The 14,079-nt window shown below is 41.8% G+C and overlaps 1 protein-coding gene across 7 annotated transcripts in view; it reads right to left on the bottom strand.

Annotated features, from left to right (window-relative positions):
* SAMD12 (sterile alpha motif domain containing 12) overlaps positions 1-14,079 on the bottom strand; it is a 427,167-nt gene that overhangs the window by 173,640 nt on the left and 239,448 nt on the right. The window contains exon 5 of one of the 7 annotated variants that reach the window (XM_021090577.1): positions 943-10,971. The exons of the other annotated variants lie outside the window; for them this stretch is intronic. Within the exon in view, the coding sequence (XP_020946236.1) occupies positions 10,916-10,971 (56 nt within the window). The 3' untranslated portion in view covers positions 943-10,915. Of the gene's footprint in view, positions 1-942; positions 10,972-14,079 lie in introns of those variants that run through there. 7 annotated transcript variants of the gene reach the window in all.

Here is a 14,079-nt window from a genome sequence, read left to right as displayed (position 1 = left end):
TCAGTGCCCCCAAATCTCTGGTAGTTGGCTCAGCAAAACCACACCCCTCCCATTCCCAGCAGCCCCAAGAATGGAAAACGGGGGATGGAAAGTGATAACGATGTGTGATGAGCAAGCTATTAAGAGAAACCTTTTACTTGAACAGTCTCAAGCATTAACGCTGAAAAGTGCATCGGCATCACGAGTTTTTAAAAAAAGGAAAAACTGCACCTTTGGAAGAAGAGATGCTGCACAGCAGGCAGGCAGGTCAGAAGGAAAGGGTATTGGTTTTGGAGACAACTAGTTATCTTACCCGCTGTGGTGATTAATTTTCTGTGTCAACGTGACTGAGCCGTGGGGTGCTCAGATATTTGTCAATGTTATTTTTGAGTGCGGCTATGAGGGTGTTTCTGGATGAGATTAACATCTGAATAGGTAGCCCAGGAAAGCAGATTGCTCTCTCCAGCATGGGTGGGCCTCAACCAAGCAGTCAAAGGCAAATAGAACAAAAGGCTGATCCACCCTTAAGGAAAGGGAACCCCTCCAGTCTGACGGCCTTGAGCTGGGATTTCTTTCCCTGTCCCTGGACTTAAACCAAAACACTGGCTCTTCTTGGGTTTTCAGCCAGTTTTCGGCCTGGAACTACACCACTGGCTCTGCTGGGTCTCCAGCTTGCTGACTGCAGATCTTGGGACTTCTTAGCCCGCATAATCATGGGAGCCAATTCCTTATAATCAATCGAACAATCAATCAATCAATGCATCTCTCTCCCACCCTCTCTACCCTGGCTTATATATGTACCTCCCATATATCTATCTCCTATTGGTTCTATTTCTATGAAGAACCCTGTATACCCACTTTTTATTTTATCTTGGCCACACCTGTGGCATATGGAAGTTCCTGGGTCAGGGATCGAATCCAAGTCACAACTATGACCCATACCACAGCTGCAGCAATGCCAGATCTTTAACCCACTATGCCTGGGCCAGGGATTGAACCCAATGCCTCAACAGCAACCCAAGCTGCTGTAGAGACAATGCTGGATCCTTAACCTGCTACACTGCAGCGGGAACTCCTATATACCCACTTTTAAACTGTGTCCCACTGCAGCTCTCCAGGCCTGTTTCTTTACCTGTGGAACAGGGTTCCTGTGATCTACCCTGCAAAATTATCGTATGGCCTAAATATGGAATTTAACATGCCAAATGTGCCAACAGGCGCACAATCAATGCTAGCTCCTGACCTCCCCTCTGTGATACACTGGTAATCTGTGCCTTTGTACAGAAATAAAATAGTATCTAATGCTAACGTTCAGTATTAATGATTTTGAAAATGTCAGCCAAACTCCGAAACCACCACGGTTTCAGTTATGAATACCTAAACTGCTCTCCGTGGAGCTGAGGCGAGTACTCTTTCTCTCTTCCCCTCTTCTAGCTTAACAGGAGGTCCCACCATGGCAGCTCTGCCCTGATACCTGCCTCGCAGAGGCAATGGTGGAGGCTCCGTGTAATGTACTTTCTCCATGGCCCTGTGGGACCGCCCAAGAGGGCTTTCTATTTTGTCTGCAGGGAGGCGATGAGGGATGCCAGTGGTGGTGTCTCCTGAGAACTGTGGAGAAAGGGCCACGTCCTTAGGTCTCAGGGATGCTACCTGCCAGGACAGGTGAGCGTGTTAGAGGGGCTCCATTGCATCTGGGCTTTAAGGTGAGACACCCTCATGCACTCCAAGGGCTGACGCCTCCCTCTGAGTTATGATAAACAAGCTCGCTAAACCCAACGGGGGTTTTACTCTGATGCTCCAGAGGGCTGAGTGCTGGTGGACTGTGTGGGCTGAATCTACACTGTGCTGGGCGGTGGCCCTCAAGCTCTCATGAGTGAGTGTCACCTGGGGATGAAGCTGTGAAAAATGCTGCTGCCTAGGCTGGAGAGCCCAACCTGACAGTTCCAGGGTAGGGTCCAGAAATCTACATTTTGAAGAAGCAAGCCCATGGCAGGGAGGCCATGGACCTGGGGAGGGGACCGTGGTGCAGAGAAGGGAAGGCTGATGCCTGATGATCCCCTCGTTGGCTGTTTCTCTGTCAACCGCCCCAGGCTGCCTTGTCTCTTGAGTTCACTCCCCCACCCCCACTTCCGACCATCCTCATTCAGGCTGCTGTCATCTCCTGCACGGGTCAATGTTGCAGCCTCCTGCTGGGTGTCCAGCCCCCTGTCTTGTCCTTCTCCAGGGCATCGTCTCTTCTTCGGACACACAAATCTGACCAGGATGGCTCTGGCCCCGTACCCTTCAGGGTCTCCCCACGGTCTCGCCATCCCTTCACCCAACAGACAGAGCATTCGCATCACCCCTGGGTCCCTTTCTAGCCTCACCTCCAGCTGGCTTGCCTCCCTTCTTACTCCCTGCTCTCTCATCAAGCTAGCCTTCTTCTTGTCGCCAGAACGCACCAAGCTTCCTCTTCTACCCCGACCTCACCACAGGCTGTTCCCTCCCAAGGGACATCTTCTGAAGTCCCACTTGCCCTGGGTAATGCTTCTTCCTCTTTCAGATCTCAGCTTCCTGAGGGAGGCTTTTCCTGATCCTTCAGAATCAGGGAATTCCCTCTGCTGACTCACTCCCAGGCATAACAAACATCCCCTTTCACATCACTTGTCATGTTAACGACTCTTTGATGAGTACCTTCCCCATTAAATCATAAAATCCATGTTGGTGACAACTGTGTCCATCTAGCTTGGTGAGTTCCCCCAACACCCAGTAAAAAGGCTGACACATAGCAGGCACCCAGTAGTAAATCCACGATTTGTTAGTAAACCTGCTTTTAGGGCAAGGTGTGCCTCTCCAAGGCTCTTATCACCTTGGCAGTTTTACATTTGCTTGATGATTCAAGAGAAACACACTGTAACACCTGGCTCAGTTCAGAGGTCACTTTCTCTTGGAAATCTTCCTGATACATTCCTTTTAAATCAGATGCCCTTCCTCCTGGATCCTAGAATTCTACATTTACCTGTGTTACTCCTCCTGTCTCTTTGACTTCACAGTCATGGATAGGCATATACCTCCCTGTATCCCTAACACAGAGCATATCGTGCTGGGTCCATCTGTAGTAGGATCGCAGTAAACTTTTTAAAGATGAATTACTAGTGGATGGTGCAAATTCTACTATAAAGGGATAAACAAACAAAAAGGGATACTAAGAATGGAGGGGTTCTTTCAGGGGACAGAAGATTTTAATTCTTGGCTGGGGCACAAGGCTGGGCCATCGACAGTACAGTGGTGCATGTGGTGCCTTCTGGAATTGGCCCGGAGAAACTTGGATGAGAGAAGAACCTTGAACATCTACCCTGTCTAGAGCCTTACGCCAGGCACTGAGGATTGGTTGCCCTAAAGAAAAAAGCTACAGAGAAAGTAGATCATATACAACAGCACGGACAAGTTCTCAAGCCCATAGAAGGCATATTTCCCTATTTCTTCTTAGAAAAGCCAAAACAGCTCAGAGCATCCTTGAAAATGGATTTGATTTTCTCTCATCGGCTCCACATGCCATTGTCCTACTGCAATTACCTTTCTAAAAGCCCGCAGGAGATTTGAACATCATAGAGCCCAGATGGTAGCATCTAGACTTACCTCAAAGAAACGAACCCATGTCAGTGCTGGAAAACCTAGATGTCATCTTTCTCCAATGCAATATCAGTCATTCGAAATTCTCCAAATCCATAGTCAGAGCACAAGATGACATAACAATGCAATCTCATGGCCATCTTGAATTGTCCAAATCAGAGACAGCAAATGTATTTTTAATTTCATTTAGAACAAACATTTAATGTAAAGTGTCAATAGTTTAAAAAAAAAATGAGGTTGGTGATTCCTGCCAAGGCAGACATGAAGCATTTGGAGTCTCTGGGGTTCCCTAATGATTGCTCTTCACCATGCAAAAAATGCCTTAGAACATTGGGTTGTGAGGAAGTAATGACAATGGTAATTCCTGATAGAGCAGTGCCCAAGCTAGAAAGATGTGTGAACACATCTACCATACTGCAGTGAGAGGGACCATCAGGGCACTGGAACGAGCAGGTATTTTTCTACCATGAAGACTGCAACAGATAAGGAGCAAGAGTCCACTGCAAGCCTCAGTACAGATAAAACACTTTCTTGAATGAACTTGCCCAGGATGAAAATGGAATAGGAGTGGACACTAGCTAGGGTGTATCTGTGACAATTCCAACCCTACTGCTGAACTGCCTGACAGGTGAGCTTCTTAATAATCTGCAAAGAAGTCTGTGCTTAGATCTCTACATATGAAGCTTATACCAATGAGGATTTCTCTTAAGGCTCAAAGACCTGATAAAATTAGAAATATTTGTGCAATAGGGTATGAAGACATTTAAATGCATTGGGGGAAAGCTTGAGAAGGTAGTGGGTTGAAGAAGTGCTGTCCTGGAGGCAGCTGGGAAGGGATGTGTGGTTGGTAGGGAATAATCAAATAACACCAACTGAAAAAGTGGTAATGAAAGACCCTGATGCCAGAGGAATCATCTGCTCACAATCCTATAAAATGATTCATTCAACATCCTCATCCACCGTGACCCCTGGGGCAATTAACTGGGTTTTAGGAGAAAAGCTTCATTCTACACTCAGTTGACAGTGTCACTCAGGAGAACACTGAAGTCTAGAAAATATTAAGCAAAACAACTCAAGGTAGGTGGAGTAGCATATACATTTAAGAGCCCTTGACAAAGGTATATACATTTAAGAGCCACTGCGGTCATCTTTACCAGTCAGGTCAATATAAAAAAATCACAAACAAATAAAAGATTCTGGGCAATTTGCTCATGGATAATGCAAAGTGGCTTTGTAGCTATTCTCGTTCATTACAAATCCCTTAAAAAAAGGATATTGCATTCACTGTTTTGAGATGCCACTGAATATGAAATAGAGCTGGTAAATAAGAGAACAGGGCAACAATTACACTTAAATCAGCAACAATAAACAGAGGATCCACTTTCTGTAGACACTGTGCTAGGAGGCAGGAAACCCCAGCAAAGTCAGAGGACACTGAGGTTGCCATGTTCTGCAGGGGAGACAAAAGAGACACCAGGTCACCATGCCCTTAGACAAGCAGCTGCTCCTGCTTCAAGCCAACCCATGTCCATCTGTTAAAACTTTTATCCTTTTAAGATCTAGTCTGTGAACTACACCTTCAGCAAATCTTCCTTTATCCCTCTCCCATCCCCAATTCCCAGATGAGTTTAAGTTCTAGTTCTATGCTGTCACTATGCATCTCTGTATCTCTACAATGGCATACATGTCCTTTCCTCACTGCTAGACTGGGTGATCCTTTTTTTTTTTTTTTTTTTTTTTTAATTTTTCATGGCTGCACCCATGGTATAAGGAAGTATGGAAGCTCCTGGGCCAGGGACTGAATCTGAGCCATAGGTGCAACCTATGCCGCAGCTGCGGCAATACTGGATCCTTTAGCCCACTGTAAGGGGCTGGGGATCAAACCCATGCCTCTGCAGTGACCTGAGCTGCTGCAGTTGGAGTCTTAAGCCACTGCACCACAGTGGGAACTTCTGGATGCTCCTTTTTATCCCTAGTACCTAACACAGAGCCTATTGCTCATTGGCTGGGAGAACAAATAGATAATCAATGGATACTGTGTAAAGAATAGATAATTAGTGTGAACAAAGTGCTTAGTGATAAAGAAGAGAGAATGACTGCTTCTGCCTGAGAGATGGGCACGGCTTCTCAGAAGAGGTGATATCTCCTTATGCCTTGGTCTTTTCATGAGTATTATTACACCACGGACAACAACCCTGTGAAATGGATCCTACCCCCATTTTTACAACTAGCGAATCTTAATCTCTGACAAGTAACTTGCCCAAAGTTAATACACCTATGAATTGCTTTCAAATGGCTTCCTATGGAATGCTAAAGAATTATTCTGTAGGCAACTGGGAGCCATCAAATGTTTTAAGGAGGAAAAAAGGTCATCAGAAATATATTTAAATTAACTCTGGCAGCAGGAGTAGGAAGTTAATTAAAAGGAGAATGAATGGGGCAGGGCAGAGACTAGAGATCAAAGAATAACTAGTAGGTTATTCTAATGGCTTGGGAAAGAGCCAGAGAGGGATAATTTAACACAGCAGCAAGGGTGTGGATGAGGCAGGGAAAGACTGGAAAGCCATTTTACAAGCAGATTTCAAAGGATTTGGTCACTGATGACATGTAAGTGGGGAGTGGAAAGAAGTAATCACAGGTGACTCTGAACCTTCTTTGCTAGGTGATGGAATGCATCAAGCATTAATAACCTTGAGAGGAAACACAGAGAGAAGAAGAGGGTGGGGAGGTGTGAATAAGACGATGGAGTTGACTTTAGATATTTTTAACTTGAGATGTCAGTGGAATATTCGAGGTTCACAGGGATATTAAAGTGAGGAACTGAAGCTTCATAGAGGCCTAACATGCATTTGAGAGTAACTCTGAAGTAGGGGGTGATTAAAGCAACGGGAGTGGGTGCAATCCTCCAGGAAGCATGCAAGATGAGAAGAGGCAGGAGAACCTGTCCCCAGGGGCATGAACATTGGCGGAGTGGCGGAGGAGGGTGGTGTGTTACCAGCCTGAGGAAGAGCCATTAGAAAGAGAATGGAACCGAGAGAGTCATTACAAGGCCCATGAACTAGAGGAGCACCAAGGAGGAAAAGCTGACTGCTATCCAATGACAAAGCAGAAGAGCCAAGCAGGAAGAGAACTGATGTGTGAGCATCAGATTTATAACACCAGTGACAGAGCTGAATAACACATATGGAGAAGCCTGGATGTGTGTATAGTATGATTTGAGAGATACTAGAAAGGGCTATTAGACATACCTCATGTATGCATATAAGGGAATATGATTGGCTCATGTTTTCTCTCCCAGGAGCTGGAAGTATTAGACTTTCTTCCTCAGAAAAGAGACAAAAGAAGTACTTACTTCTCAATGACAACTGGGGAAAACCATGACCTATTGCCTGTACATAGATGCTAATTTTTTGTATTGTGTGCACTGTAGACATGTTTAACCTGAACTTGCTTTGAGACAATTTACTAGATATGCCCAGGGAAGCAGGGCCTTCTTAAAATAATGGTGGCTCCAAGCAATGCTAGGGAGGACTTCTGTAATGGTGTAATGATTTTCAGAAAACCTCCAATATTTTTATATGTACTAAAGCCAGTCTCCAATGTCGTTATTCTTTTTATTACTATTTTTTTAAAATCAGAAGAATACTGGTCTGGCAGTTTCTTATCAAATTAAATGTATAATTATGATACAATCCAGCAATCCCACCTCTCAGTACTTATCTAATGAATGAAAACTGACGTTTATATAAACACCTGTATGTGAATGCTTTCAGTAGTTTTATTAGCATTTGCCAAAATTGGAAACAACCCAGATGTCCTTCAAATGGGGAAGGGATAAACAAACTGTGGTATATCCATCCCGAGTCAATACTAAACAATCAAAGTGAAGGAACTAGTGACACACACCCTCAGCTTTGATAAGTCTCTGCATTATAGCAAGTGAAAGAAGCTCTTCCCTTTATATGACATTATGGAAAGGGCAAAACTATAGGAACAGAACACAGTGACTTCCAGAGACTGGGGGTAAGGAGAGGTCTTGAGAAGAAGGGGATGCCAGGAGCAGCAGTTTTTTGAGTTATGGAACTTTTATATCTCAACTGGGGTAATGGTTATACAACTGTATGTACTTGTTAAAATCTGCAGAACTGTACACTAAAAATGGTAAATTTTACTGAATGTAAAGTATATTTTATTAAAAACAAGGAGAGAGAAGAACACCTGCCTGGGAATTAAGAGAACTGGAATCCAGTTTCAGTTCTGCCACTGACTAGCTGTGTAATCATGGACTACCCTCTAACCCTCTTGGGGTCTTGGTGCCCAAATCTGTAAAATGAGATTAGAAAGTTTCTCAAAGAGTCTACTGCAATGCTCTACAAAGACTTCCTTCTTTAAGCAAGGAGGTGGACCAGATGGCCTATTCTAGTTCAGATGGCCTACTTCAGTTGCTGAAGTATCACTGTGGGGGTGACTGGACTAAAATACTCAGTCTGTACACATGGTTCTGAAAAGTCTTCTTGGATTAGAAAGTAGTGTTTCTAATTTGTGCTGTTCCATAAGATGGAGCTTTGGAAAAGTCCATCTGGCCATCTAATTCACAACTGAAATTTGACACATATATTTGGACAACGGGAAACACTAATGTTTAATGAGCTATAACTGGCCTTGGTAAACAATCATATTCTTGATTTTTTTTGCATTTTGTCGGCACTAATTAAAAAGGCCTTTGAAGATGGCAGCGTTGACTGTCTTCATTTAGCTTATCCTCCAGTTGGAACATTGCTTTCTACTGCTTGAATTTACCCTTGAGGACACAGGTTCAATCCCTGGCCTCACTCAGTGAGCTAAGGATCTGGCGTTGCTGTGAGCTCTGGTGTAGGTCACAAACACAGCTTGGATCCCACATTGCTGTGGCTGTGGTGTAGGCCGTCAGCCACAGCTCCGATCCGACCCCGAGCCTGGGAACTTCCATATGCTGAAAGTGTGGACCTAAAAAGAAAAAAAGACATTGGAAGAGATGTCCCAAGAGCAGCACCGTATTATAGTGTCCCTGGGTTAGAGGGAAGGATTTTCAGCTCGAAAGGGAAGATACTAGGAATAAAAAAAATAACCTTTTTTCTTTTCCATTATGGCTTACTATAGGGTATTGAATACCATTCCCTGTTTTATACAGGGGGACCCTTTTGTTTATCCACTCTTCTTTAGTTTTTAAATTTTTAAAATTATGGTTGACTTACAACGTTGTGCCAATTTCTGCTGTACAGCAAAGTGACTCAGCCATATATATATATACACGCATTCTTTTTTAATATTATTTTCTATCAGAGTCTATCCCAGGAGATTGGATATAGTTCCTTGTACTTGTAGGACCCTGTTGTTTACAAAAAAATGATCTTGCTGATGATGTCATAAGTTTACATTTTTTGACCTTGTAAAAAATGATTCACAATGTATGGCCCAGAAATTGTGCTTGTAAATAAAGTTTTATTGGTTTACTTCACACAGTTAATTTAAGATTGTCTGTGTTTGCTCTCCCATGATGGAGTGGTTACTTACAACAGACACTATACGGACTGCAGAGTCTAAAACACTCTTTAGAGAATAAGTCTGCCAACCTACCTTCCTAGAATATGCCATGCTATATAGTTTCCACACAAAACCTCATGTATTCCTCACATCATTGCCATGAAATAGGAATTAATATCCTCATTTGACAGATCAGCGGTGATGAAGTGTAATGGATAAAAGACTGCTGTGGAGACAGACAGACCTGTACTATGCTTTTTAACAGCTATCTGCCATTGGGTCTGTTATTTAAATTCTCTGTGCTCCATTTCCCCATATGTAAATTGAGGCTAACCACAGTCCTGATTATGGTAGGGTAAATGTCAAGAGTTGATGGGACAATTAGTGCATCGCTTTGCATATAGTAAACATTTAATACTCATTAGCTATATGAAAAATAACTTTCCGTATCTCTGGGATGTTTTTCTTCTTAGAAATACCACCCAGCATGAAAGAGCTAAGGATGTCCCGCATATGCTTGATTATAGATTAATCTGACGGATCCCAAAATAATTTGCACTACTTCTGTGTGTTACATAAGGCAACTTTTTTTTCCTCCTGTCTCTCATGAACCAAGCAAAAGGAAAAGTATAATAATGATGTTTCCAGCTCTGTACTGCATTTTCCAAAAGTCAGCCGGAGGTGCCCTGACACGGCCGAACTTCTTGCAGGAACATGTGAGCAAGCAAGACCACCTGGCCAAGATAGACATCCTGGCCACTCCATGGACAGGACACAGAAGACCGAAAAGCTGCATGGAGGAAGGACCCAGCTCAAAGGCACCAAAGAGAAAAACAATAAAGCAGGGCCAAACATTGATTGTGGTGCTTGCAAATGTCCAGTAATTATAGGGCCCTTGTGAATAGAGACATGGAAATCAGGGGCTGGTATTTTAGCTGAAGGATCATTCTGGCTTTAGATAACGAGCCATTTCAGGAATTTTTGTCATGAATCATTGATGGTGTCTCTAAACTGATGTATTTACTATGGATCTGCTACACATATTTTTTAAATACTTTATAGTTTTTGTCTTTGGTTGGTCTCCAGAAGGAGGATTGCAAGAAAAAGGAGGGCAGAGACTCCATCTTCCCTGTGTTCCAATAACCCATAGTGGCTGGCTGGAGCACCCCCCCCCCCCCGGCCACTTGTAACAGTCTTGGGCCTATTGCTATCATGGGGCTCCTAGCCGACTGAGTGAAAATGACTGGTGTAGAATGAAAAGCATGAGACAAGTTTTAAAACATGAATCAAAAATTGGAAAATTAGGCTTGATTATCTATTAGATTATTGCCTCTAGAAACATGGTGGAAGGAGCTTTGAGATGGGTGTATCTAAAGTGGAGGTCTGATTACAAACTGATATAACTGATGGGATATGTGCATAAGTTCTTCATCCACAGGAATGCTGTTTCCATGAGAGAAAAATCTTTAGAATTCATTCATCTGTTTCATTTATTCATTTGTTTGGCGTTGATTTCCAAGTGTGCAGCAGGTTTTTTTTTTTTTTGAATGCCTCCAGTGGGGACAAGACTTCATCCTTTGAAGATGGAGTTCCTCTTAAGAAGTGGCAGTCAAATATTCAGCTTTATATTGTTTTATTTTTAAATTAAATTTTTCTTTTTGGCCATGCCCACAGCATGCAGAAGGTCCTGGGCCGGGGACTGAACCCAAGCCACAGCAGGGACAACACTGAATCCTTAACTGCTAGGCTACCAGAGAACTCCAGTATTTAGCTTTAGATCTTATAAATAACTTCACAAGTCTCAAGCTTGGTGAAACATGGTGGGTCCAAGATGAAGCTTGAAGAAAACCAAATAACCTAATTGAAAAATGAGTAAAGGATCCAAACAGATGTTTATTCAGAGAAGATACACAAATGGCCAATAAACACTAGAAAAGGTTCTCAACATGATTAGCCATCAGGGAAATGCCAATCAGAAGCACCATGACATACCACTCTACACATTATGAGAATGCTTATAGCAAAAAAGATAGACAATAACCACCGTTGGCAAAGAGTATGGAGAAATGGAGACCCTCATATGCTGCTTGTGGGAATATTAACTGATGCACCTGCTTTGGAAAACAATCTGACAGCTCCTCTAGTGGTCACACATGCAGTTACCATATGACTCAGAAATTTCATGCTCAGGTATATACTCAAGAGAAATGAAAACAGGTCTGCGCAAAAACTTATGCAAGAATGTTCAAAACAACATTACTAATGATAACCAAGATTCAGAAACAATCCAAATGTCCATCCACTGATAAATGGATAAGTAAAACGTGATCACTCATATGATCATTATTTGGCAATAAAAAGAAATATTGACACATGCTCAGAACATGAGTGAACATAAGAAATGTCATTCCAAAGGAAAGTAGCCAATTGCAAGAGACCACGTATTGAATAATTTCATCCATGGGGAATGTCTAGAATAGGCAAATAGACAGAAAGCAGATTATTGTTTCTAAGGGCTGGTGGTTAAAAGGATATTGGGAGGAAATGGAGAATGACTTTTAATGGGTACCAGGTTTCTTTTGCAGATGATGAAAGTGTTTTGATATTAATTCTGGTGATGGTTGCACAACTCTGTACCTGTACTAAAAACAACTGAATTTACCCTTTAAGTGGGAAAATTTCAAGTCCTGTGAATAGTATCTCAATAAAGGATATTACAAAAATAAGGCTTGGTTATAAATCACTGAGGTTGATTTACTTTTGTGGCTTCTATTACTGCCTGCTAGCTATGTTCTGTACTTAGTGTCACATGGCACTGAGCGGTGTATGTATTTTGGCTCCTTTCATTCTTACAACGTCCCTATGAGGTGATTCGATTTGTTGATCTCACTTTTCAGGAATTAGGAAACTGGAACACAGAGAGATTAAGTAACTTCCCTGAAATAACACAGCAGTAAGTGTTGGAGCCAAGATTAAAAATTCAGGTCTGTCTGATGCTAAACGTCACTCTTTCTCCTTCTCCTTGTTTTTTTCTAAAAAAACCTTTGTTCTTTTAAGCAGTTAACACACATTTCAAGGTATATAAAGTGACTTATAAAGCATACATCTCCTCTCTGTTCACCTTCTTCCCTGTCCCGTGGGTAGAGCTTGTATTAGCCTCTTGTGCATCAGTATTTCCCCACGTAAACAAAGCACTTATGGATACACACGATTATTTCTCCCTCTTCGATTCGCCACCGCAGCATATGCTATACCTTGTTCTCCACCTTGCTTTTTCCACTTCACCCAGCATCTCAGAGACCCTTCCATATTACTCTTCTTCAGTCTTGTGTTTCTAACTTCAGAATATACTCAGGGCCTGGAGGTACCATGACTTATTTAGCTGGTCTCCTAATGATGGACATTTAGGGTCGTCCTCAACTTTTGCTATTCAATTAAAGCTTGGGTCTTGACATTGCCTCCAAAAGCCAGAAGGAAACACATAAGGAATTTAATCAATCATTTGTAAAATAAATCCCTTTCCTAAAAATAGACTACTTTGAAAGCAATGACTCTCATTTAAAGGCACCCATTGGTAAATATTTCTTAAAAACAAACAAAAAACGAATCACATCACAGCAGAGGCATAGTCCCATGCGAGTTGGGAAAGATATATTATCTCTAGAGACCAGAGGGGTGAGTTATACCCTTAAAAAGGAAAGCCCAGGGATTTCCAAAACCTAAGTCATAGTCTAAGACACCGGTTTATATTTATTTAGCATATTATTTCCACTGATTAATATTTTCAGAGATGCGCCATCAAATATTCAACCCTGAATCACAAGTCACCCCCCTGATGCTTTCCATATGATACAGATGTTAAGCCACTTGGTTTACTTGGGTGGAATGGAGTCACTGTTCTTATTACAGTAAACTTAGACACCACATACTTTAAGGCGACTCCAACTGTCTTTAGAATTTCTATTATTAGTCCTAAGTATGATGTGTCAATTTTTGTTTCACTTTTTGAAAAAAGAAACCATTACTTCAGCAAGGCTATGGATTTTCAAAGGCTGTCTGACATGAAATGAGTTTGAACATTAACGTGGAAAGGACAAGCAATAAAAAAAGATAATACAAGTGCAGACAAAATACCCAAGAGCTAGACAACGTGATCTCTTCTAAAGGGAATGCAAGGAAAGAATTCAAAAGGCAGAGCTTTTCAAAGCAGAAGAAAATGACAACAACTGAATTGAAAAGGCTGAACTTAGCATTACCTTCCCAGAACACAAACATGTATTTAGCTTAATAGAGTTGAGTACTATCTCAGGAAAAATCTTATATATTATGCATCTAGGGCAATGAAAGCTGTAGAAAATGATTTTGCAAAGCAAACATGCTGCAGGCTGACAGTAGCAGAGGGGGAAAAAAATTAAGGCACATGTGATGAGTTCAGGTCTCATTCTATATGTCACCATGGGAGGAAAATGAAAGAGCAGAGGAAACCCCAGACACTAAACAGAAGTGGGCAGAACGACGCTTGTGACTGAAGCTTAAAAAATTTATCTGCATGTTCTGATATTAGTAATATGGATTTATACTTGGAAGTTTGGAAAACTTAGAAAAATATAAAGAAAACAATTAAAATCACCAACCACCTAAAGAGAACCATTATCAAAATACTGATAAATCAACTTGCATCCCCTTTTCTATGTGCTATAAAAAATATTCTTGTTACAAAATTGGGCTCCTATTAAAAATAAAATTTTATATATGGCCTTTCCCCCAACTTCCTATTACTTCTTGAGGACTTTTCCACATTGTCATGCATTCCTTGAAGATATAATTTCAATGACTATATTGTAGCTTCTGAATTTAAACAGAATTATATGATTCTTCCCATACTGCTGAACCTCTAAGTTACTTCTAACTTTTCAGTTTTATCAAGAGCACTAAGATGAATGTTCTTGTGATAAATCTTTGGCT

The sequence above is a fragment of the Sus scrofa genome, chromosome 4 (genome assembly GCF_000003025.6).
Source record: "Sus scrofa isolate TJ Tabasco breed Duroc chromosome 4, Sscrofa11.1, whole genome shotgun sequence".
NCBI lineage: Eukaryota > Metazoa > Chordata > Mammalia > Artiodactyla > Suidae > Sus > Sus scrofa.
The sequence above is the reverse complement of the archived record's forward strand: the minus strand, read 5'-3'. Positions and strand labels throughout refer to the sequence as shown.